Source organism: Loxodonta africana, chromosome 8 (genome assembly GCF_030014295.1).
Source record: "Loxodonta africana isolate mLoxAfr1 chromosome 8, mLoxAfr1.hap2, whole genome shotgun sequence".
NCBI classification, from domain to species: Eukaryota; Metazoa; Chordata; class Mammalia; order Proboscidea; family Elephantidae; genus Loxodonta; species Loxodonta africana.
In genome coordinates, this window is record NC_087349.1 from 101,036,964 (window position 1) to 101,063,523 (window position 26,560).

Consider the following 26,560-nt stretch of genomic DNA (forward strand, 5'->3'; position numbering starts at 1 on the left):
ATACCCGTTCTCTGTTTCAATTCTTACACTTAAAAGGTGAGGGGCAAAATCAGAGGGTGTCCATGAAAGCCTGGCCCAAGATTTTAAAAGCTTTTCAGGAACATGAGGCTGTCTCAGTTTGAGACAGGACTGAGAGATTCTGATGTTTTCCTAAGAGTCAACAACTCACTTTCCTTCTCAGGAATAAATGAGATGCTTTATTCAAGAGTAAGAACTTCTCTTTCTTGAATACCCTCCTCCCCCCATGACAGTACCTCAACCAAAAACCAAACCCATTGCCATTGAGTCAATTCTGAATCATGGCAACCCCATGTGTTACAGAGTTGAACTGCTCCATAAGGTGTTCTTGGCTGTAGTATTTTTGGAAGCAGATCACCAGGCCTTTCTTCTGTGGTGCCCCTGGGTGTATTTGAACTGCCAACATTTTGGTAAATGTATCACCCAGGGACCCCTGCTGCAAGTCATCCTTTACACTTTAAGGAAGTATGTGTAGCTGAGATGCTTTGCCTGGCCTTGAAGGCATTAAAAAGGCATTGGAGGGACAGTATTTCCCAGAGGACCCTCTAACTCGGTAGCGTGTAAAACTGACTCCCAGACACCTAGTTCTAGAAACTAGCTGCCTAGGTGACTGGCAGTCATTAATGGTTTGTAAAAAGCCAGCACACTCAAAGAGAGTCATAGTTCTTTCTAAATTGAATACCTCCTCCTTTAATATTTCAAGTTTGCTTTAGCAGTCATAGTTCCTGGAACATAGTAGTCACTCAATAAATATATATTGCCTGAATAAATGAAGATACGTACACAACACAGTTTTTGTGCCAGTGATATTTTTCAGGTTTAATAACTTATGGTCAAAAGCTAAGAAATAATAAATTAGCATGAGGATTTTTTTTTTCTTTCACTCGCTTATATTATCTCGGAGCCCTGGTGGCACAGTGGTTAAGAGTTCAGCTGCTAACCAAAAAGCTGGCAGTTAGAATCCACCAGCCGCTCCTTGGAAACCCTATGGGGCAGTTCTACTCTGTCATATAGGGTTGCTATGAGTCAGAATGGGCTGGACGGCACATAACAGGGTCTCAGTACGGTTTCAGTAAGAAAAACAGTGTTATAATACAATACAGTATGTTCAGGTGGCACAAACAGTTTGCACTCAACTGCTGACCTAAAGGTTGATGGTGTGAACCTACCCAGCAGTCCCACAGAAGAAAAGGCTTGGTGATCTGCTTTTGTTAAGATTACAGCCAAGAAAACCCTATATAGAGAGCAATTCTATTCTGTAACACATGGGATTGCCATGAGTTGGAATCAACTCAAAAGCAACTAATAGTAACAACATTTATAAAAAAGATACACACATACCATAACCAGGGTGTTATTTCATTGCACCTTAAAAAAAAAATACCTCCGTTGCCATCAAGTTGATTGGACTAAATGGGAACAGAAATGTTGCACAGAAAGATCGGCTGGGTTTTGAAGAGTATAGTGTCATGATAGAGAGAAACTAGGGGAAAGACCATTTCAGAAAGAGGAACAAACATAAGCAAGTGTTCAGCTGGAATGTCAGGTCCCATGCAGGAGAATGAAGGCAGCTAACAGCAGAAAGGGGCCCTGGTGGTAGAGTAGTTAAGAGTTCGGCTGCTAACCAAAAGGTCAGCAGTTCAAATTCACCAGCCACTCGTTGGAAACCCTATGGGGCAGCTCTACTCTGTCCTGTAGGGTCCCTATGAGTGGGAATTGACTTGACAGCAATGAGTTTGGTTTTTGGTTTTAACACCAGAAAATGGGGTTGGTACTAAGTTGTAAAGGATTTGCATGTGAAGGGTGAGTGAGGATATTGTACTTATTTTGGGAAAATACAGAGACAGTGGAAATCATTCAACAAGAAGAAATATTATTAACACAGTGAAAATCATTCAACAAGAAGAAATATTATTAATACATAGCACTGTAGCATAATTGGGTATTTGCATGTCTGTTTTCCCAGATAGAATGTGAATGACTCTGAGAAAGCGGAAACAAAGTCTAGTTCGTGTTTGCAAACGCAAATTCCTGTGTTGCCAGGCACACAGCAGGGTAAGAAAGGAAGGCGAGTAGAAAGGAAGGAAGGGAGGGAAGTGAGGGAGGTAGGGAGGGAAAGATGAGACAAGAAAGGGAGGGAAGAAAGGGAGGTGAGGTCGAGTGTGGGAGAGAGAGCAAGCCAACAAGCATGAAAGAAAGCTGTGCTTCTAAAAAACAATGTAGGACTAGAAGACAGGGGACTATTACATCAATCCAGACAAGCAACCATGAGAGCTGGATTTTGAAAGGAGAGTAGTGTCACGGAGGGAATGAGTAGCTAATGGTGATGAGATGCCGTATGTGCCCTAGAACTCAAATCCGCATCTCCCTTCAAACAGCTTTTCTATTATCTCCCAAATCTGCTCAGGACTTGTGTTTATGTTTTCCTTCATTAATATAAGTAGTAAGGATCTGTAAGTGTCGTTCTATCAGTACTGTTAGTGAATTTCTACCCATCCATCCTATACTGTGTCTCAGCTTCCCTGATGGACAGGGTGTGCACTAGCTGTTGGTGGGGAGATGAGTGAGGCCGTGGAAGGAGGAGAGAGGAACTGACCCATGGGGTCCCCACATCCACAGCCATTCTGCCCTTGCACCACCTGCTTGCTCACTTAGCAGGGCGACGCGTTTGTTATGCCTGGCTGCCTTCCCCATCCTGCTACCTGGGACATACTAAAAACCTGACCTTACCTCAAAACCTCTTAATCCAGATGCTCCATTATGTTTCTCCCTAGATTGGGTTGAATTTAGGTCAGTCCTGGGTTGGGATGACATTCTTCAGTCTTCCAAGATTATGATTCAATCTGTCCAACTCGGACCCACCTGAAGCACTTTTCTGTTTCTCCAGCTAAACTTCCAGGCCTCTCTAAGCTTCTTGTTTCCTCTTTGATCATATTTTAGATACATATTTCATGCTCTATTCCTATAACACACATTCAAATATAGAATTCTTAAATGTTAATTTACTCCCCCTTAATAACTTCCTAGTTCATAAACAAAATTATCATACAGAATTTGTAGAACATGTCTCCAGATGTATCAGGGTGACTGGGTATCATTACAAAAATAAAACACAGGGATTTAACTTAGGTTTTGTATAAATCCATAACACCCCTAAAGTTAATTGCTAATCCTCACATGCTTAGAGGTCATTTGATTGACATTTAATCTCCTGGAAACCAAAGCAGCAGATGTCTTTAATGCGAAGAATTCCCCCATCATATCTCTTATTTGGTGAACCAAAGCCAAAGCAACTATATGATATATGTTGTTCTTGTTAGCTGCTGTTAAGTCAGCCCCCAATCCGTGGCAACCCCATGCACAATGGAATGAAATGTTGCCAAGTCCTGTGCCATCCCCATGATCAGTTTTGGAACAAACCAGTATGATTCATAGCCATTGTGATCCATAGGATTTTTACTGGCTGATTTTCAGATAGCCGGGCCTTTCTTCCTAGTTCATCTTAGCCTGTAACAATATGCGGCCTCCACTGATAAACAGATGGTGGCTGCACATGAGATGCGTTGACCAGGAATCGAACCTGGGTCTCCCTCGTGGGAGGTGAAAATTCTACCACTGAACCACTGCTGCCCTCTGTGATACATGTTAGGCAACGAAAATGATACATGTTAGGCAAGAAGAATAAGATGAAACTGACAAGTAGCAACCAAATTAAGATTACATACAATTATCATCTCTCAATTATTTAGTGAGCATCTACTATATGCACATTGCAGAAATGAAGCAAGACAATTAAAAATAAATTCCTGAATTAAAAAAAATGGTCACCATTCTTAGGAAGCTGACTACTCAGTAAGAGGGCAGACAGGTGCACAACAGGCAGTGCAGAGGAAAGCAATTCATTTTGACTACTGTGGGTACCATCTCTGCCAGCAGGGCAGCTGCCACTCAGCTCAAGTTCTGCTACAGGAACAGGCTGTTCCCACACAGGAAAGAGAGACGTGTTGCCAGAACTTCTGACTTCTTAAAGAGAAATGGACAGTGTATATTTTATGTAGTCTCCTGATTTTTAAGTCTCATTAGCCAATTCAAATTTTTTAAAAGCCCTGGTTTGATAAATGTGAGGGTGGGGCATCCCTGTCTCCTGGCTGTGTCCAGCTATGGACCACTAGCTTCTGCCTCTGTCTGAGGGTCCTCAAAAGGAGTTAGGTTGAGTCTGCAAAGACTAACTGAAGCCAGAGCACAGCCATTCTTCAATATTGGGCTGTGGGTTAATTTTTTTGATTTTACTTGGATCCACAATCAATACGCAATGGAAGCAGCAGTCAAGGCATCAAACAACACATTGCACTTGGCAAACCTGCTGCAAAAAGACCCCTTTAAAATGCTAAAAAGCAAAGATGTCACCTTGATGACTAAGGTACAGCTGACCCAAGCCATGGTGTTTTCAATCACTTCTTATGCATGCAAAAGCTAGATGATGAGTAAGGAAGACTGAAGAAGAATTGATGCCTTTGAATTGTGGTGTTGGTGAAGAATATTGAATATACCATGGATTGCCAAAAGAACCAACAAATCTATCTTTGAAGAAGTACAGCCAGAATGCTCCTTAGAAGCGAGGATGGCAAGACTTCGTCTCACATACTTTGGACGTGTTATCAGGAGGGATCAGTCCCCAGAGAAAGACATCATGCTTGGTGAAGCAGAAGATGAGAGAAAAGGAGGAAGACCCTCAAGGAGATGGATCGACACAGTGGCGGTAACAGTGGGCTCAAGCATAACAACAATTGTGAGGATGATGCAGGTCTGACTCATAGCAGTCCTGTAGGACAGAGTAGAACTAACTGCCTGAGAGGGTTTCTAATGCTATAATCTTTATGGAAGCAGATTGCCACATCTTTCTCCCACAGAGTGGCTGGTGGGTTTGAACCACTGACCTTTCAGTTAGCAGCTGAGCGCTTTACTGTGCCACCAGGGAGGATGGAAATGAAAACAAAGTGATAAATATAGAAACCATCTGAGTGGTTGAGTGATGCCTTTTGTGGAGGTCATTAATTTTGTTCACCCAGTTTTTCCGGCTCTCTGCTTCTCTGGGAGGTCATTGAATGGTACTTACTGGTCTCCTTGTGTTTGAGTGGCTCCATGAGACTAGTGCTGCCCAATGAGTTGTGAGAGTAACAGAGCATTTAATTCCGTGCTCAACACCCTTTCTCTTTCCTTCTAGCGTCATCTGGCAATGTTCAAGATAGTGGCTGCTCCACCAGCCTGAGCTCTTAGGCGATACGATACACTAAGGCTGTCTGTCAACTCAACTTTTGACATGAAGACAAGTACATCTTTGTTGTTCTAAGTGACTGAGATTTTAGAATTGTTTGTTACCATAGAATAACTTAACCTATACTGGTTGATATATTTCTGTTTGCTTCTTTTGTTTTCCACATTAAAACCAACCCAGTCCAGCCCAACCTACTGCCGTCAAGTTGATTCTGACTCATAGCAACCCTATAGGACAGAGTAGAACTGCTCCATAGGGTTTCCAGGGAGCAGCTGGTGGATTACAACTGCCGACTTTTTTGGTTAGCAGCCATAGCTCTTAGCCACTGTACCACCAGGGCTCCATACTGCATTAGACAAGGTAAACACAATACTATTTAACTTCCCATGTGCAAAATCAACTAGTCTGGCTGAAATCCATGAGACATTTGCAAAAACATTTGTACCCGTAAAAATAATTCCAGCTTCATTAATATTCCAAAACTTATTGCTTTTTATTTATTTTCCCCGGGTTGTTTCCTTTTGACGACATTTTTCTACCAGTAGGGTTTATCAAAGGAGCCCTGGCGGGGCAGGGGGTAGTGGTTAAGCACTCAGCTGCTAACTAAAAGGTTGGCAGTTCAAACCCACCAGCCACTCTGCAGGAGAAAGTCTGCTTCTGTAAAGATTACAGGCTTGGAAACCCTATGGGGCAATTCTGCTCCGTCCTGTCGGTTCACTATGAGTTGGCATCGACTCAACAAGAACAACAACAGGGTTCATCATTAATGTAATTAATTATTTCATTAAAGCTATTAGTTATCTCCTTTTTAACTTATAATATATGAAGGCCTTTAAATGAATTACATGAATCAAACGACTAATTTTCAAATAACCAAATTGCCCATACCAAACCAAACCCATTGCTGTCAAGTCAATTCCAGCTCATAGCAACTTCATAGGACCGAGTAGAAGTGCCTCATAGGGTTTCCAAGGAGCAGCTGGTAGATTCAAACTGCCAACCTGGGTTAACAACTGAGCTCTTAACCATGAAGCGTCACCAGGGCTTCATGCAGTATATTAATTATATTGATTATCCTACTAAAGAGTTCTACCAAAGGAGAAAAAAGAAAATAAGAACAGCAATAACATGCACTATGTAACATGAAACCCAGTGCCGTCGAGTTGATTCTGACTCATATATGTAACATGAGTGACTTTTAAATATTAAACATTTTGCTACCAAAAAAAAGTTGCTTTGTTACTGGTTTCTTTTCAATAAATCTAGAATGGAATTTCAAATCTGGCAAGGGCATATTTTTGATTCCTGTGTCTCAAACTATAAAAATAGACGTTGCTTAAGGAAAATATTATTGTTTATTGTGAAGGCCAAGCAAAGCTAGGACACGTGCTCCTGGAAGCATGTCTGAGTTTAGATTTCTGCATCTGTAAATAAGAGGAAATATACACTGTCTCCTCTTCTCAAAGAACAAGCATGCACCGATGAAGTAAGATCTATAAAGCTTTTAGGTAGCCCTGAAGTTGCTGTATAGGAACAAAATTGAATTGCCTGATTAGGGAGTTTAAAGTTCAGCCTAGATAAGGAAAGTCCATGATGTTATGGGGGAAATTAAACAGAAAACATACACTCCAGCCCTCACAGCCTTATAAAGGAATCAGCCACAGCATCTTTGTCACTTAACATTTTTTTAATCTGAACTGACAGACCACTGGAGAATAACTGTAGGGAATAATCCCCACACTGGCAGAAGGGATGGATTAAATCAACCATGAAAATAAGCACTGGCCCATGTGTCTATAGCCTAAAAGGAATTTAAGTGAATATAGTGTTGTGTTTAAACCGGGCATCGTATCCATTGAATTGCCTGTAATATTTTCTCCTGAAAATCTCCATCAAAGGGGAAAGTAAATGCTGATGTTTTGAAAGCAGTTCTATCTTCTGTATTTAAATAATTATTTTATTAGCATAGGAATATAAGATGTGCATATTTCTCCCATTTCTATAGCATCTCTTTCGGTGAATACTGACTTCTCTTCTGCCCTAATGAAAGAAGTAAACATTTCCTTGGAAAAACCATGTTCAATAACTGCTAGGTATATTTTTAATATCCTTTCACCTCTAGTGGAAGGTAGATTGGCCTGAGAAGAGGTCACCAAGGATGTTAAATAACTGTTCTTCATATGGAAGGAAAAAAATTAAATTTTGCATGAGTACTTTTTTGAGCTGTTCCCCATTTTACCCAAAGGTATCTTCTGCCCTTAGATCTATATGATATTAAGAAGGAAGTGAGACAAAGACAGTGATATTCTGTGAATCTCAGACCTCTCAAAAAACAAAACAAACTTGATTGTCCTGATATTGGACAATATGCAGAATGCAGAGAACTGAAATCTAAGGACAGTACAATTGTTTTTGCCATGTTCTTCACCAAACCTTCTGCCAAGCTTGGTAAGAGGAGGAAACCAGTTATTGTGGGAATGTTAGAACTCTTTGATGGATACATTTGGTCTCATCTGTTGAACAAATGGATTTCATATAGAGAATAAATGTTTCCGTATTTATGGATTTCCATATTTGTGGTCTAGGATTCCTTACAGGTTATAGAAATATCAGTCAAGCAAAATCAAGGAATCTGTGGAATCCACCCACAGGAATTCAGTCAAAATACACATTCAAATCCTTGTAGTTCTAATTTGATATTATATTAGCACCTGAAGAAGACTTGAAAATCTAATGGAAAAAGACGGGAAGGGATTATTTAATTCTTTTTTTTTTTTCTGTATGAAAGAGCTGATAAAAACCTTCAGCATTGATAGAACTGCACTGTCTTCCTTTACTCACGCTATAAGGCTTGAGGAGCAGGATAGCCACACCAGACTCCTCACAGCTAAAAACACATAACCACAATGCTTTTTCAGTGCTTTGATAGTCCAGCTATGCCCCAGGCTGTCCCAGAAGGTCACACCATGGGAAATTCCAACCCTGGTGTCCTACCTTTGCCCCCCTTCGAGAACCTTTTTCTTTATTCCCTTCTCTTCCTGTCAGACAATCCTAAAGACTTTGATCTCAAGGAAACTTTATTAAGAAATTCTTATGTTCATACTTCCCTTACGCATGTATTGACATTTCAAATCAATCAAATATGTTTATTACATTCATTCAAAGTTTCTCTTCAGCACGAGTTAGCCAGTTTAACGACACCTGAGAAGCTTGATGTATGGATTAATCCGTGCGGTTTTATTAGGGATAAACTTAAGAATTTCATTATTACCTTCATTTACTTCATTTCATTTATTAAAAATTTCATTATTATGTTGAAAAAAGCTTATCACTTCCTCCAGAGACCCTGAAAAGACAGAGCCACCTTCAGGTTACTTGAAAATGGTCCCCCTACAATATTATTTCCATACATATGAATAAGTTTGAATCAAAAAAACAAGATGATAGGGTTCTGAGGCTAAATGAATTTGGTCAGTATTGGATGGAAAATTTAATCAGATTTCTTTAATACTGAAATTCTAAGTCATTACTATTCTAGTGTTCACTATGAATTTCCAAAAATAGAATATAATGGGTTGTTGCTGTCAAGATGGTTCCCAGTCATTGCGACCCCACGTACAACAGAACAAAACACTGCCCAGTCCTGCCCATCCTCACAGTCATTGTTATGCTTAAGCTCATTTTTGCAGCCACTGTATCAATCCATCTCACTGGTCTTCCTCTTTTTCACTGACCTTCTACTTTACCAAGCATGTCCTTCTCCAGGGATTTATTCCTCCTGATAACGTGTCCAAATTATGTGAGACAAAGTCTTGCCATCCTTCCTTCTAAGGAGCATTCTGGCCGTACCTCTTCTAAGATTTGTTCCTTCTTTTGGCAGTCCACAATATATTGACTATTCTTCGCCAAACCATAATTCAAAGGTGTCAATTCTTCTTTGGTCTTCCTTATTCATTGTCCAGCTTTCACATGCGTATGAGGTGATTGAAAACACCATGGCTTGAGTCAGGTGCACCTTAGTCCTTAAAGTGACGTCTTTGCTTTCTAAGATTTTAAAGAGGTCTTTTGCAGTAGATTTGCCCAGTGCAATGCGTTGTTTGATTTCTTCACTGCTTCTTCTATGGGCGTTGATCAATATTATTAAGAACCAAAAATTATTTTTCCTTCTTAATGCCAGAAAGTTGTGTGGTTTGGGAACCCTGGTGGCATAGAGGTTAAGTGCTGTGGCTGCTAACCAAAAGGTCAGCAGTTTGAATCCACCGAGCACTCCTTGGAAACTGTATGGGGCAGTTCTACTCTGTCCTATAGGGTCAATATAAGTCTGAATCAACTTGATGGCAATGGGTTTGGTTTTTTGTGTGTGTGTGGTTTAGTGCGTGGATAAGGTGGAAGAATCTTGGTGATCCCAGTTGTGCAACTAACTAGTTATGTGACCTAGGACAAGTTATTTCATCTCTTTGGGAATCAGTGTTTCACTTTTAACATGAAAAGTTTTATATTAGATGATCTTTAAGTCCTTTTCAACTCCACATCCTATTTATGAAATAACGTAAATGACATGGTTTGAATTATCTGGAAAGAAGAAAACATACATACTTATATATGCATATATATATACACTCACGTATATACATATGCATATGTACATATACACACATATTACATATGTATGTGTGTGTATATATATATATATATCCAAAAACCAAACCCAGTGCTATTGAGTTGATTCTGACTCATAGCGACCCTATAGGACAGAGTAGAACTGCCCCATAGAGTTTCCAAGGAGAGCCTGGCAGATTCGAACTGCTGACCCTTTGGTTAGCAGCCGTAGCACTTAAACACTACACCACCAGGGTTTCCATATATATATATATATATATATATTAAAAAAACATAACCCTCGTCTTAGGCTGGGTTCTCCAGAGAAACAAAACCAGTGAAGTGTATATATTTATATATAAAGAGAGAGATTTATCTCAAGGTAATGGCTCAGGTGGTTGTAGAGGCTACCAAGTCCCAAGTCCAGTGGTCAGGCATCAGGCTGGAGGCTTCTCCTGACTCATGTAGCTGCAAGGGCTGACGAACCCAAGATTGGCAGGTCAGACAGCAGGCCTCTGGCTCATGGACTGTGGAGGCTAACGAATCCAGGATCGGAAGGTTAGATGGCAGGCTGCTGGCTCACAGGCTGATGAATCCCAAGATTGGCAGGCAATACAGCAGGCCACTGGCTCAAGTCCCCAGAACCAGAGGTCAGATGATGACAAGCCTGATGCAGGATCCAGAGTAAGCAAGCAAGCTTTGCCAGAACATCCACATATATATTGGATGCAGGACACACCCCCGAGGAAACTCCTCTTACAACTGACTGGCTGATCACATCAGATCACATCATGCAGGATGACTACATCATTACATAACTGCCAAACCACTGAGAATCATGGCCCAGCCAAGTTGACACACAACCTTAACCATCACAATCCCTTTCTGATCAAGTCTCACTTTCTGTCAATATATTAAAACTTTAACCAGTTCAAGGCCTTCAGTGGAGCCGAACTCTAAGCACTATGAGAACAGAAACCATTTCTGTTTTATTCTAACTTAGATCACCAGCACTCTGTTTAATAGTTATAATTGACCAATTTTTGGTACCTCGGGACCATATGTCTCATTAAGCTGGCTTGGCACCAATCAAAAGGAACCTCTTATAACTGTCCTTTGACAAAACCATTACAGTCAAACTCCACGGAAATTCACATCTTGTCACTCTGAGAGCAATTTCCATTTTCCTAATAGTATCTTTCTGTGAGTGCAGTGGTTAAGAGCTATGACTGCTAACTAAAAGGTCAGCAGTTCAAATCCACCAGCCGCTCCTTGGACCTATAGGGCAGTTCTACCTTGTCCTATAAGGTCACGATGAGTCAGAACTGATTCAATGGCACATAACAACAACATGGTCTTTTACATAGTATAAATCACTTGCCAATAGTAATTTTAAAATACTGTACTTTGAATCTTGGGCACTAAAGTCCTTTATTGAGAGGACTGAAGTGCCTAGAGTTTATGCCCCATCCCCACCTGGAACCAATGATTCACTAATGTAAGAAGGAGTAGAAGGAGAGTTTCAGGATAAACTGTGAGATGCATTTTCTGTTTCAAAACTCCCTGGGTTGAAGATGAGGCTGGGTTTGAAATCGAACCCTTGCTTAGCTTCTTTCCCTTCTTACATTCCTTACTCAGTTACTGGTTTCTCCCAGGAGCCCTTCCTTAATAAATCATTTGCACTCAAAACCTTGATTCAGGGTCTCTTTCTGGGAGAACCCACCTTAGGACACTTACTTTATAAGGTTGTTGGGAGGACTGATGGAGAAAATGAAGGTCAAGGGCTTAGCACAGTGCCTGGTACATAAGCAGATTAGCTAATAGCATACAAGAGGTAGCCAAAATTTGGGAGCTGATCTTTTGGAATTTTTATCAGTGCAGTAAATGCATGTGGTTAAAAATCAATTTGGTACACAGAGTTTATAAACTAATGTCCAGTTCTCAGCTATACTCCTCTCCACCCTCAGTATATTCTCCCAGTGCAATCACATTTAACCATTTCTGGTTTTAGGCCTTATGGAGTTACCTTCATATTTCTCAATATGCTAACTGATCTTGATTTATTAACATTATATATTACCTATTCAATTCCTGCTATGGTGTATGAGGGTTTAACTCATTAACAGCATTCCAGCTTCTCTTCCCCCATCTTCCCAATAGAATTACAGCACTATTTTTTGTTAACTTTGTGATTTTAAACATCATCCTTAAAACCCTGTTTCCTGCTCCATCATCTATAGAGGCATCTCTTGATTCCCACTTAGTGTCTTGGCCCTCACTTCTCCTCCTCCCTCCCACCAACTTTTCATTTCTACATTGTCAAGGATGACAGCATTTAGGCTCTCATTAAATCTTTCATGCTTTGTTTATAGATTGTTTCAAAAAACTGAAAGCCAGGAAACGCCCTTTACTTTATTATGACTATGTAAATATTGTTTCCTTCAAAGTCAAGAAATATATCGTATCGAATATTCTTCTCAGTCTGGACTTTAGCTCCACTCAAAGAGAATATTCAAATGCATTCTCCTTTCATACTCCACCAAATGCTCAAAATCATGCCACATTTTATTGTATAAATTGGGTCATATCCTTTATTTCTTTTACTGTTTCTTATAAAACAATACACTGTTTCTTGTATCATTGATTTTGCCTGGTTTCTTATTTCCAGTTCTTTTTTAATTGTGAAAAGAAATGTATACCTTCTTTAGGAAATGACCACCATCTTCTAACTTCTTACTTTTTCTATTACTTCAAATCCATTCACTGTTTCTTCCTGGAGCTCAGTGACTTCTTGTTCTAATTTGGAACAGTTGCCTCATATCTGCATTGTGACTTTAGCAGACAGCTTTTGTATTTGCTGAAGTTTTTAGTTGGCTTTTGTACCCCACATTCTCAAATTGTTTCAAAATCTCAAATATTTGATCACTTCCTTCAAATTCCCCCTCCCCCCCCTTTTTTTTTTCTGGAGCTATTTCACCTAGAGCCCACTGGCCTTATACTCCAATCTGGACTGGTTGCTCTGTTGAACTGCTGAACACATGTTCACAGTGGGGCTGCCTTGCAATGCTCCCCTGGGTAATATGCACTGTTTCCTGGGTCCTAAGTCTTCCCTTTCTTGGCTCACTACCTTATTTTGCTGAAGTACCCACTAAACTTCTTAAGAAAAAGTATGTAGATATAAGATGTCAAAGACTTGCCAGTTCCAAAATGGGCCTTATCTGCTCTTACTCTTGAAAGATAGTTTAGCTAGCAATAGAATTCTAGGTTGGAGATCATTTTCCCTTAGTGCTTTGAAGGCATTGCTCCACTGTTTTTAGTAATACAGCTTGGTTAATGAAAGGTATGATGCTGATTTGATTTATATTTCTTTGTAGGTGACATTTAGTTTTCCTCCCTGAAATCTTTTAGGATTTTTAGAGATCTTTATATTTGGTGTTCTGACACTCCAAGGGGAAAGCATTAGATGTGTTTTTTTTTTGTTCAACTTGGCTGGCACTTAGTAGGAACTTTAAATTGGAAAACTTATCTTATTATTTCCTTGGTAATACTTTCTCTTTATTTTACTTTTTTCCTTCTGAAATTCCTATAAGTTCCTTATTAGTAGAATATTGGATCTCTGCACTAATTCTGTAAATCCTAATTTTTTTTCACATTTTCTGTATCTTATTTTTCATTTTATTTTCTATGCTCTCTGATTCATTATTTTAATTATCATATTTTTATTTCCAACACCTTGTTCTTTTTTTTTTTTTAATTATTCTTTGTCATAGCATCCTGTTCTTATGACTACAACATCTTTTTTAAGTTTCCTAGGTATTTTTAAAAGTTCTCTTTTGTTTCCTAAACTATTCTTATTTCCACCAAGGTTACTTTCTCTATCCACCCCCCCCCCCCCCGGCCCCGGGTCTTTTTCTGTTATTCTACAGACTTTCCAAAGGCCTGGTGCTTTTTGCTCATTTGTTTTCCATTCATACTGGTTAATAACGGACTTGGAAGAATAACTGAAGGTTCCAAATATTTGGATGAGATTGTGGACTGACAAGATTTCTTATGGTGGGCGGAGAAGGACTTTACCTTAGAGCGCCCACATCCATATTAGAATCATAATTTTCTCCAGTTTGTTCAATTTCTGTAAAGGAGAACCTTCCCATTATTTTTTTTAGGATTTAGACCTACCTGTGGGCTTTTCTGCAGGTGGAGATGGTGGGAAGATTGGCTGCTCTCTAAAGAGACCTCAATGATTCCCCATTTTCATCTCTCCACTATACTTGCTAACACTGAGTCCTGAACCTCTTGGGCACTTTGCTGGGCAGGTGAGCCATTCCCTATAGCTCTTATTGGGAGATCCATGCTACAACTTCTTCCCTCTGCTTTACAGTGGCCACTTACCCTTCTCTTTTGACTTTCCAGAAAGCTGATGTGATTCTTCAGATGCTGAGAGCACCCACCTTTCTCATTATTGTTATGCATGTTTTTCCTGTTATATAACCTTATTGTCAATTTGGGGGCCCTGGAAGGAGAGGAAATAAATGAGTATGTGTTTATTATGCCATATGAACCCAAAGGCAAAATGACATATTTGCGTTGACACGAACATGTAAGTTTCTTAACACAACTTGTGCTGACTCTCTCAAACCTTTTCATACTATTTAATTGGGCAGCTAAAAGTTAACGTTATATTTCAGACTTAACCCTTGTTCAAACCCATAAAACCAAACCCATGGCCATTGAGTCAATTCCAGCTCACAGCAACCCAACAGGACAGAGTACAACTGTCCCATAGGGTTTCCAAGGAGTGGCTTGTGGATTTAAACATCCGACCTTTTGGTCTGCAGCCATAGCTCTTAACTACTGTGCCACCAGGCTCCTAGCTCTTGTTAAGATACTCTAAAACCTGAGGTCCCTAAAATGTCAACAAAGGCAGTAACAATGAGTGAATTGCCCCATCTTCTCAAAGAAGGCACTGAAGAACACTGGGAGACCTCCAGATAACTGTTTTCTCTTCTTTCCGACCAGTGATTTTGTTTCAGTGGGTTTGTTTGTTTGTTTGTTTCACTATGGCAGAAGCATTTCTTTAAATGAAATATTCTCAAAGTTACAAAGATGGTTAATAAAGCTACTCAGGTTGAAGGCCAAGGGAGGAGCGGCCATTTGCAGCAACTTCCGAATGGGCTGCTAGGAACCCTAGGGGCAATGGCTCCTGGTCCCTTGGGGTAGTTCTTTAGAATGCAGATTTTGCCCTACTCTCCAGAATTACTTGTCTAACAAGCTCCCAGGTGATTCTGATCCATAATTTGAGATTGGCTACTCAAATTGGTGAAAACAACTGACCTAAGAAAGAAGCTTGGATGGTTCAGGCAACATATGGAAATGTGTAGGGATGTTTTCGTTGGAAGAATTTTCCTCTCCGTTTTCCCCTGACATCTCAAGAGACACTTAGATCTCCGCCTTAAATGCAAATGAAGCGAACAACAAATTATGGACTTGTGCGGCCATATTTCTGGAGCTGATAACACTGATCATATGTGCGATGGTTACACATCATAATCCTTGAGGCAGAATAGATTTTGCTTGTTTCTGACATTATTGCCAAGAAAAAAAGGCAGATTTCCCAGAAAGGTTTCACCTTCTGCACTTTTCAAAATCCCCAGACATGCTGTTTTCCGGCTACTTTGCAAAGCCTCTGTTTGCCAGTGCAGGCTGGCGATATCCTTAATGAGGGCACCAGGAGGGGTTCCTGACCGCATGCTTGGTTCAGCTACTTTAGATGTTATGACTAAGGGTGCGTGTGTGGATGTCCAATTTTATTAACACAAAATTCCTCGACTGTTGAGTTGTTCTAGACTTTTTTCTTTCTTCTTTTGGCATTTCAGTAAGCAACAAAAAGAAAGCAATAAATATGGAATTAGGGAGGCAAAGGCTTCATCAGGGAGCATGGCTCTTTCCTTTTCACTGGCCCATAAACCCAGTGACTCTGTAAGGCCAGGGCTGATCTGAGAGTCACTATTCCCCGTTAAGGCCAAATCCAGCCGGAGCACACTTAGGTGCCACCCAAACATACTCTAGAGATAACATGTCATAGGGTCCTATGGACAATGGAGCTGATGCCCTACTCAGTTGCCTTCCTTAAACTGTCGCTAAGGCTGAGCACTGAGTTGCTGCAGTCCTACATCTAAGCACAGAGGAGGCAATTTTGTGGCAGGAAAAAAAGTCTGCCATGGCTCTTTCCACCTCCCCTCCATTCATACTTCTTACTGTCCCTTCTCCTGACCCTGTGTTTTTGTTGCTTGTAATAACTCATGCCTCGTACCCAAATTAGTATCTTTATTCTCAAGAAAAACATTTACATTTCGTATCAGCAGAGTTTAAAAAATATCTTGCCTACAGCAAAAAAGATACAACTACGCGATTTCCCAGAAGCTGAATGCTTCACCACTGAGCAGACCCCTTTCGAATTAGGCTCAGTAGCCAGTACTTTTGGTACCTCTTCTAAAAGGCAGAGTGTAGAAGTTTTTCTTCTGCTAGTGAGCTATTCTGTGTGTTCAAACTGTTAGGGGGAAATAGATCACTCTGTCTGTACAAGTTACATTACATTACGTTACATGGAACAGCTTTGGGAAGGGGCAGACCTGAGATGGAATTCTCATTAGTACTCACTAGCTGGGTGAACTTGGAAAGGTCATTTAACCTTTCTGAGCCCAAGGTCTAAATGTATTACATGGTAGGTGACATCACTTATTTGTATGGTTGTCTTGAACAGCTAATTCAACTGTATAAATGGAAATGATTTCCAAAATATGAAACACTTTCTTGTATCGAATCCAAATTGCTATGACTCTGTTCTGCTCAGAGTGTCCAGCTCTCAACCAAGTTTTCTCCAAGCATTTCTGGAAGTCACAGAGGGTGTCTCACGTGTGCTTAGAAATAAGTCACAGTCCACTCTGATAGCACTCCCGCTGCTCTGCACTGCCAGGCCTGTGCCTCACTGGTGGGCATAGAGTTTTCTTCCTCACACTGCTTGTAATTCCTGCTGCCCCGCCCTTGTCTCTCTGGCTGCTTTACCAGGCACAACCCTTGCTGGTGGCCACCCTGAGCCCTCAGGACCACAAAGCTATGCAGAGTGGAGAAGGAGTGGTCTCTTCTCTCTGGCTTCCCAAAGCACTGTAGCTTGATCGCCAGTGTGTGAGCATAGAGAAACAGCTCTTTCATCATTATTATCATTGTGGTAAAATACGCTGTTGTGTAACAACCCGGCGGCACCTGGACCCAAGGTTGGCCACATTTCCAAGAGACCAAAGAAAGACTTCAGAACCAGCGATCGTAACATGTGGTTTATTTCGGGAGCTTACTTACAGGACAATGGGTCCAGAGTGGCTGTTGTGTAACAACCCAGCGGCACCTGGACCCAAGGTTGGCTGCATTTCCAAGAGACTGAAGAAGGACTTCAGAACCAGTGATCGTAACATGTGGTTTATTTGGGGAGCTTACTTACAGAACAGTGGGTCCAGGGTGGTGGCTGGACAAGTTTAGCACCCTGCAACTGCCTAGCAGGGGACATAAGCTTATGTATCGTTCCAGCTGGGTCTGAGGCTTGCTGTTTTTCTTCCCAAGTCCTTGCGCAGTCAGCGTTCCCAGGGACTTCATGTCCAGGCCCAGATATTTTTCTTCTTATTGCTAAGGCATTCCTCGGCTTTAGGCACTGGCCCAGTCACACCACTCCCGGCCTTGTACCTTAGCCCGAGTCTATCCTGAGTTCATTCCCAGCATGCTTCAGGAAAGAGCAAGGCAGACCCCATTAGGAGGGGATGCATATAGCTGAATAGTATTACCCTACATACACATAGCATAAAGTTTACCATTTTAAAGTATACACGTCAGTGGCATTAAATAGATTCACGATGTTATGTAACCACTACCTTTGTCTAGTTTCAGAACATTCACACCCCAAAAGCAAACCTCGTACCCATGAAGCAGTCACTCCCCATTTCTCCCTTCCTCTTAGCCTCTGGCAGTCACTAATCTGCTCTCTGACTCACGGATTTGCCTATTCTGGATATGTCATATAAATGGAATCATATGGTATGTGGCCTTTTGCATCTGGCTTCTTTCACTTAGCATAATGTTTTCAAGGTTGATTTTTTTGTTTTGGCTTAGTGCTTTTCATCTCCCAAGAACTAGGCTCGCACCAGGGGACTGGTAGGTTTGAAAACCCGTTATCACAGACTCTGCCCCTTCTTTCTTCCTTAAATGGGTCCTCTCCCCTCTGTAAACATATTTCTGCAGGCTACATGCCCACAGGCATGTAAACATTAGCAGGGCTGTGTTCTTTCCCTGCACACTGTCAGAGGCCCAAACCACCACTTTGCCAACCATGCCTACATATGCCTAAACCTAAACTGTCCCAAAAAATGCTGAGGTTGAGATCCTAATAGAGTCATTACAATAGTATAATGTTGTACTTTGTGGCATAAAGTAGATGAGTTGCTAAGAATCATGTTTCCTTTAGTATTTGAGTACCATTTTGTTTTCTGTGAAAAGGTCCCTAGATGGCACAAATGGTTTGCACTGGACTACCAACCTAAAGGTGAGTGTCTCAAACCCACCTAGTAGCACCACCAAAGAAAATCTGTCAAGATTATAGCCAGGAAAACCCTATGCAGCTGTTCAGCTCTATAGCATATGTGGTCTCCGTGAGTTGGAATCTACTCACAGCAACAGATTTGGATTTTTCTGGGGAAGGGGTGAGGGTTTCAAATACCTTGCTCAGTGTAGGACACCTTTGTAGTCCCAGAATCCTTCATGGACTTGCTCTTCAAACGTGGGTACATGTGGTGCTTTTCTCTGTCCATTCTCCTGGCCTGGAAGTAATCTTATGAAACTTCCACCCATTGTAATTCTGATACTTCTGGTAGTGTGCCTCTGTTTGTCTGTGTGGTTCACTGAGGAAGCCTTTAACAAAGATTCAAAATGAGAAATTGTTTCTAGTTTACAGTTGATATAGGAATGCAGGATTCTTGGCTATCCCTTGTATTAAATTATTTATATGGGAAGTTTCAAGCCACTGAAACTTCCCAGATAAATCATGCTGTCTTCTCTCTAGGAAATTCAAAGTTTGATGGAATTGTATTCTGTGTTTCTTATAATTGTAGGTTTTTTTTTTTTAATTTCAAACACTGTAATATAAATTTGTGTGCATCTCTTTTTGTTTCAGGGCTGCTGTTATTGCAGTTAAATTTTACATTTAACATTGGCCTTTCTAATGCATAATAACAAGGGATAAAGAAAATAATCATAAAAAGACATAAATACCAGGGAAGACAGTAAAATCTTTAATCTTCCATGTATAGGGTCAGAGTTCTATCCCAATGTCTAATGCTGCTATAACAGAAATACCACAAGTGGATGGCTTCAACAAATAGAAGTTTATTCTCTCACAGTCTAGTAGGCTAGAAGTCCAAATTCAGGGCATCAGCTCCAGGGGAAGGCTTTCTGTCTCTGTCGGCTCTGGAGGAAGGTCCTTGTCCTCAATCTTCCCCTGGCCAAGGAACTTTTCAGGTGTAGGGACCCTGGGTCTAAAGGACATGCTTTGCTCCCCGTACTTCTTTCTTGGTGGTATGAGGTCCCCTACTCTCTGCTTGCTACCCTTTCTTATCTCTTGAGAGATAAAAGGTGGTGCAAGCCACACCCCAGGGAATCTTTGGATCAGAGGTGTGGCCTGGGTAAGGGTAGTGTTACAATCCCACCCTAATCCTCTTTAACAAAATTACAATCACAAAATGGAGGACAACCACACAATATGGGGAATCATAGCCCAGCTGAATTGATACACACATTTTGGGGGGTGACATAATTCAGTCCATAACACCCAACAAGCATCATTTCATCTGCAAACATTGTCTGTAGTTCAAATATATCCTTGAAACTTCTTATCTTTATTCATCTTCTGTGTCCATATTTCAGTATGTTTTCCAGGAGCCTGGGTGGCACAAGCAGGTTGTGATTGGCTGCTGACCTAAAGGTTGGTGGTCCAAACCCACTCAGCAGCTCTGCAGAAGAAAGGGCTGTTTATCTGCTTCCATAAAGATTACAGCCAAGAAAGCCCTATGGAGAAGTTCTACTGTGTAACACATGGTGTTGCCATGAGCCAGAATCAACTCAACAGCAACAAGTTTGTTTTTGTTTGTTTTTTAATGCCTTTCCAGACAAGCTGCTGTTATGGGACAGAAATATCCAGGCAATGCTCACTCACAGACATAAAGGAGCAAAGACACATTTGGAACCATGTCTCATTAGTAGGTTAGGGTCTGCTGCACCTTCCTGTCTGCCAATATCTATCTGCCAATATTCCCCAGCCTTTCCTGTTTCTAAATGCTGATTTAGATAAATGCTTTTCCAACCAAAAAGAAATCGTATGGTATTTAAGTCAACCATGAAAATAAGCACTGACATATGTGCCCCACCTGAAAGAAATCAGGACAGGCTTGATTTGAATCAGGCAAGAGGCCAGATGCAATCAGGTTCTCAAAGTCTGTAACTCCAGCAAAGGAGAGATCAACCCCCGCTCCCCCAGGACCCTCCAGATTGCAGAAGATCCTGGGAGGTCAGAATCGAGCTCTCAGATGTTGAATAAAATGTGATTTTGTACAAAAGGAGCAGGGAGGGAGACAATGGCAAAACTAGGCCTTCCTTTTAAAGTTCTGATAAAAGGGATGATGACTCGGTATGTGCCACTCCTCACTCACACACCATCTCCACCTCTAGAGTGACGTTATGAGCGTCAGAGAATCCTAGATTTAGAAGCAGAGCAGGGCACACAACTGGCCTGAGGGTTTGAAAGACCTTGAGTAATTCTGTAGCCCAGTGAGGACTCGCCATCCCAACTGGCCCAACATGGAAGCCCTACAGAGTCTGAGAGCACAGAAGTGGTATTTGGAGCTGCTGGAAACTGTAACACTATCATTTCACCAACACAACTATACCACTTGCTGTCAAGTCGATTCTGACTCATGGCAACCATGTGTGTGTCAGAGTAGAACTGTGTTCCATAGACTTATCAGGTGGATCACCAGGCCTTTCTTCCAAGGTGCCTCTGGGTGGACTTAAACCGCCAACCTTTCAGTTAGCAGCTGAGTGTCCTAACCATTTACACCACCCACGGACTCCAACACAGTAATGGACCTTCCACCATCTCTAGGGTCTAAAATTATTCAAAACTTCCTAGAGCCTCTGTTCCCAGGCATCCATTCCCCCCTTGTCTCTCAGAAGCTTCACCCAACCCTTGCCATAGGTCTAGGTGTTCTCTCTTCCTTCCCTCCCAATGTACGAACATCGTCCTCTGGAACCCTCTCTGCCAACATCTGCAGCCTCCGTGAATGCTGCCTTTGTCTCTCTTGCTCACTGATGACTCCCTGTCCTGATTCTTCTGGCCCTTTTGGTCAGTTTCACACTATTGACCATTTAGTCAATTAACAGATCTATATCAAGCATGTACCATTGGTAGGACTCTGTAACAGGTAACCCCAAACTGGATTTTTTTTGTGAGTGAATCTTATCTCCTCAAATAGACTGTAAGCTACCCCTGTAGGCAGGACAGTGTCTCTTTTTTTAAGCCTACATTTTACCTGGAACAGGGCTGATTGCCTAGCAGATGTTTGATACATTTTACAAAATGATTCTTAACTCTACATAAAATAGTCACTGGTTGATTTCCTTACAGAGAAAGTTCTTCAGTACCTTCAACATATAGTTCAACATACATATATTTCTCTAGAACATGTTTGTTGTGTGAAGGCAGGTGTATCATATGTCACTTTACTGAACCTTAAATTTAAAATGAGCATTTTTAAAAATGGGCACTAGTTTAATGTTGCAAACAGGCGTCCCTTTGGAAGTCTCGACTGATTCTAAGAAGGGGAAGAACAGGAAAACATGGCAATCAAGCCCTATGGGTTCGACATTGGCCTTTATATTTATTCGTGGGCTTCTTAGCAAACTTCTTAGACTAAAAGGCAGGCAAAGAAGGAAGTGGACCTGTTTTTTAGCAGTAATTTTCTATAGATCATTCGTTGGCCAAACTAAGTGTCTCCCTGCTGCAGACATTATTCAGTGCTAGGTGGGCGTATGAGAACAAATTCAGTGTGCTCAGGGCTAAGACTGGGAACCCTGGTGGCATAGTGGTTAAGAGCTAAGGGAGCTGATCAAAAGGTTGGCAGCTCAAATCTACCAGGCACTCCTGGGAAACCCTATGGGGCAGTTCTATTCTGTCCTATAGGGTTGCTATGAGTCAGAATTGATTCGATGGCACTGGGTTTGGTTTTTTGGTTTTAGTGCTAAGACAACTTTACCCACCAACTCTTACTTTTCTTACAACAACCTTGAAAGATGATTTCATTCTCTGGCCCCTTGCCTGTCTTTGAGGTACGAATAAGTCCAATCTCCAAAGATATGGAAGGATACATCGATACACAGTTCACAGTCAAACTCTGTCACCTACTATAAGCCTTCCTGTTTGGGAGGGGGGTCCCAGCTCTTTGATCAGCAGGCAAAATATTCAGGCTCAGGCTTTTGACTCTGCAAACCTAGGAAGCATGTGCTATCTTTAGAAGAGATTTAAAAACTGTAGAAACTTGAAACCAACATGTCTCAGCAAATTGCTGGAGGTTAGAAGTAGTCAGTGGAAATGCCACCATTAATGGTATTAATGATGAAAAGGAAATTACAAAAAAAATTTAGTTTTGTGTTCTTTACTTCAGTCAAGCATTTACCAAAAGAATTAAATGGGGTGAACTTTAAAAATTTCAATCAGATCTGGAAAGCATGTGTGTATTTCCCAATCAGGATGGAAAGGATGCTGGAGAGAACAAGTACTTAACCTCCTTTCCCAGTGCACCTCCCTGCCTTTATAAAAGTAATGCCTGATGTGCCATATCCTGGTCCTACCGAAATTTTAAAATTTCCCCCAAGAAGTGGCTTTGTTTCTTGCTATGCCTAACCAAAAGGCCCCTGGGTGGCATAAATGGTTTGTGCTTTGCTACTAATCTAAAGGTTGGTGGTTAGAAACCACCCATGGGCACTTTGGAAGAAAGGACTGGCAATCTGCTGCCATTAGGATTACAGCCGAGAAAGCCCCATGGAGCAGATCCACTCTGTAACACATGGGGTCACCAGGAGCTGGAACCGACTGGGCATCAACAGGTTTGGTTTTTTGGTGCCTAAACAAAGAGCTTCAGGAAGAGAAGTTTAAAACTTTCTCTAAAGGAGACCCTTCTAGCTGCCAAAGAGGCAGCTAGATGTTTTGTCCTGTTTATTTCAACGCCACTTCCACTTTCTTTCCTTATAGCTACCTCATCCCTGAACTCCCAACTACAACAGCTCCAGCAGCTCCAGCAACTCCAGCAGCAGCAGCAGCAGCAGGGGCAACCTCCACAGCCAACCAGCCAGCACCCGCCAACAACCCCGCAGCCTCCGCAGCCCCAGGCCACCCCGCCCCAGCAGCCGCCACCTGCCTCCCAGAAACTGCCAGCTCCCACGTCTCAGCTCCAACAGGCTCCTCCGCCCCAGCAGCAGCATCAGTCCCATCCCCACGCCCAGAACCAGAACCAACAGTCTCCAACTCAGCAGAGTTCAAGCCCCCCTCAGAAACCCAGTCAGTCCCCAGGACATGGCCTGCCGTCGCCGCTCACGTCACCCAACCCTCTGCAGGTACGCTCCCCGCCCCGCCCCCACGAGCGCAGAGCACCTTTGCGCGGGACTGTGCCGCCCCCAAAAGCAGAGGCCAGCGAAGACAGTATCCAGTGCCGTAGCAAATTGTTCTAATTCAAACTGATCTCCTAGACGTAGGGAAAAGGAAGCAAATAGCGGGCAACTGGGGATGCATGTAAACAAAGCAAATAGAAGCCCAGCGATGTTGCCCTCCGAAGGATAAATGTTATCTGTTTCCTCCTGTGAGAGGTCGGCACTGTAAGTGCACTTGTAGCCAGTAATAATTCCATTTTATGATACTTTTTGAAAGCAGCAAAGATAGCATCCAATTAAAATTATTACTAGCACAGTTTTGTAGCCCCGCGGAGAACTGCATATACCTTCCATGAGGCATGGTGGTTATTTCTCTATATTATGAATATAGCAGTGTCTTACCTTAGTACTTTGTGCTCTTTTGTTTCTATTTTTCTAAAGACTCTCTGGGGTTAGGAGGGTAGAAAAATTTAGCCCCAGTCTTATGTCCCAGATTGCAACCATTACTCCATATACTAACAAGTTTTCTAAATTCATGCTGAGAGCCTCAATAAATATGCGTTTTTATAAAGTAATTAAGCATCCATATATTTACTTCATTACTGTGAAGCTGAGGGCATCAAAAATAGGTATTTCTGGCTAATCATGAAAGCTCATCTTTCATCTATAGCCACAGAGGAGGAATGGGTAGGAGAATTCAGGAATATATAACTTTAAACTTCAGAAAACCATTCTTAAATTAGAAGCCTTTAAAATAAATCACTTCAGAATGTAATGACTCTGATGTCCACACATCAGATCCAGAGATTAAGAGTTCAGCCCAGCCTCCTATTATTTGACTAACATAATGATGTTTTCCCCCATTGAAATTTCATATAATTTAGTGCACTTATTTTCTTTCCTTCCTTCCTTCCGCCCTTCTTTTTCTTCCTTCCTTCCTTCCGCCCTTCTTTTTCTTCCTTCCTTCCTTCCGTCCTTCTTTTTCTTCCTTCCTTCTGTCCTTCTTTTCCTTCCTTCCTTCCCTTCCTTCCTTCCTTCCTTCCTTTCTTCTTTCTCTCTCTCTTCCCATCTCTCTCTCTCTTTTCCTTTCTTTCCTCTTTCCTTCCTTTCTTTTCTCTATCCTTTCTCCCTGCCTGTTTTTTCTATGTGACAAAGTCCAACAGAGTGAGCAGTCTCTTACTCATTTCAAATGCCAACTCACCTTCCCCTTCCTTGATGGTGGTGATCAGTGCAGCCCTCCCTGACCTGAGGATGCCAGTAACCATGGCATTCTTAGGTCCCAAATAGCAAAGTAAAGAAAATCAAGATTGATACACAAACAGAAAGGCAGGTACATTAGAGACTTAGTATTTTAAAATTGACTTAGCCAGTTGTTCCATAACTTTGTTTCTTTGTACATGGCTTCTATGGTGGCCCAAAGTTCTCCTGGAGATTAAAACATTTGGGTGAGATGAATAATTGTGTTTTCCTGGGCACTTGAGCCAGTTACCTTCAGTTTGAACACTTTCCTAAGTTAGGGTTGGAGGTGTATTTTTACAAATTAACAAGCAGTATGAGACAACCTAATACCTTTGGCATGGAACTGTTAAGAACATAGGCTAAAAAAGTCTTCACTGCACACTTTCTATCTACTAGGAGAGTAGGTACAATTGAATTTACAAAATGCATGATTATAGTAAACCAAATGTTTTTGGCATTTAAAATTCAACTCTTTTATTCCAAAGAATGGGTTTAATGCCTTTTAAGAGCAGTTAGACTGACCTACCCATACACCAAATGATTAAACAGTCCCTCTGTCTAAGCTACCAAAGTAAGTAAAATTGCCCAAGGAGGAAAAATGCCCTGCCCTGGGGGATGAGATGACTTAACTCTGTCTCCAGTTGTTACTTAGTCCAGTATTCCTTCCCTTTACGCAAAAGTTTTGAGTTTTGTGGACATTAGCCTTCCCTGAACACTGTCAGCAACCCAGAAATCTCTGTTGGTCAATAAAAGCCCCACATAGACAAGCACGTTTGAACGAGCATTGACATGACTTTAGATAAGGTGAGCACTTGCCGTCATGGAAATAAAATGCCACCAGCTATTTCCCATGGAAATCCAGGGGCTGTTTTGTTTTGTTTTGCAACAAGTGATGTCTCAGAGCCATATTTCCTTCTCTATAACCCTGAGAGAATATCTAATTTTTCACTTTTGGAATTTTAATTTATACACTTAATAAACAGAATGGTAAGAGACTGTTACAGCTTCTCTTGTGGCTCTAATGGATGATCACTAAAGGAGAGATTTGGTAAAACTTTATAAATATTACACAGTAGGTAAAGAACTAATTTTGGATCTATGTCAGTTAAGATTGAAAGGGTTTTTCCCCCTAGCTGCTGGCATGTGTGCAGGAAATACAGAATTTCATGGTTTTAGAGTATATATTTTTTCTACAATGGCTGCAGGCTTTTGAGTTTGTGGAAGGTGGGATGTTTGAGCTTTTTAAAAAGAAAGCTATTTAAAAGGAATTGCAAAGATATTTTAACTCTAGCAGGTAATGACCTTCATGAACTGGAATAAAGTATTCTTGGCTGAAGATGATTAAAGAAATAAAGATCAACTAAATTTATATATGACAGCTTATATTTCATTTTACAATTCTTGATTTTCCTGTGGGCTTTATCTTTTTAATTATTTAGAATTTGTCTGATAGATACTAATTTAGAATTGTGCAACTAAGATTGCCAGGGAAAGCCAGTGATAGGAAGGTTAATTTGCTTTAAAAAAAAAAAAAACTTTGAAGGATAACAACAATTATTTCCAAAGCTGTGCAGATGCTGTCAGTCCTTCAGAAAAGAAAAAACAACAAATCAAAGTAGCTTGCTTAGATATATTTGAGTGAGGTGGTTTCTCTAGATAAAAAAAAAAAAATTAATATTGCTGGCGGGTAGTAAT

The 26,560-nt window shown here is 41.2% G+C and overlaps 1 protein-coding gene across 2 annotated transcripts in view; it reads left to right on the top strand.

Moving 5' to 3' along the window:
• The window catches only part of POU6F2 (POU class 6 homeobox 2), a 586,290-nt gene that overhangs the window by 411,421 nt on the left and 148,309 nt on the right, over positions 1-26,560 (top strand). For both annotated transcript variants that reach the window (XM_064290152.1, XM_003406904.4), the window contains one exon: positions 23,232-23,593. In XM_064290152.1, the coding sequence (XP_064146222.1) occupies positions 23,232-23,593 (362 nt within the window). The remainder of the gene's footprint in view (positions 1-23,231; positions 23,594-26,560) is intronic.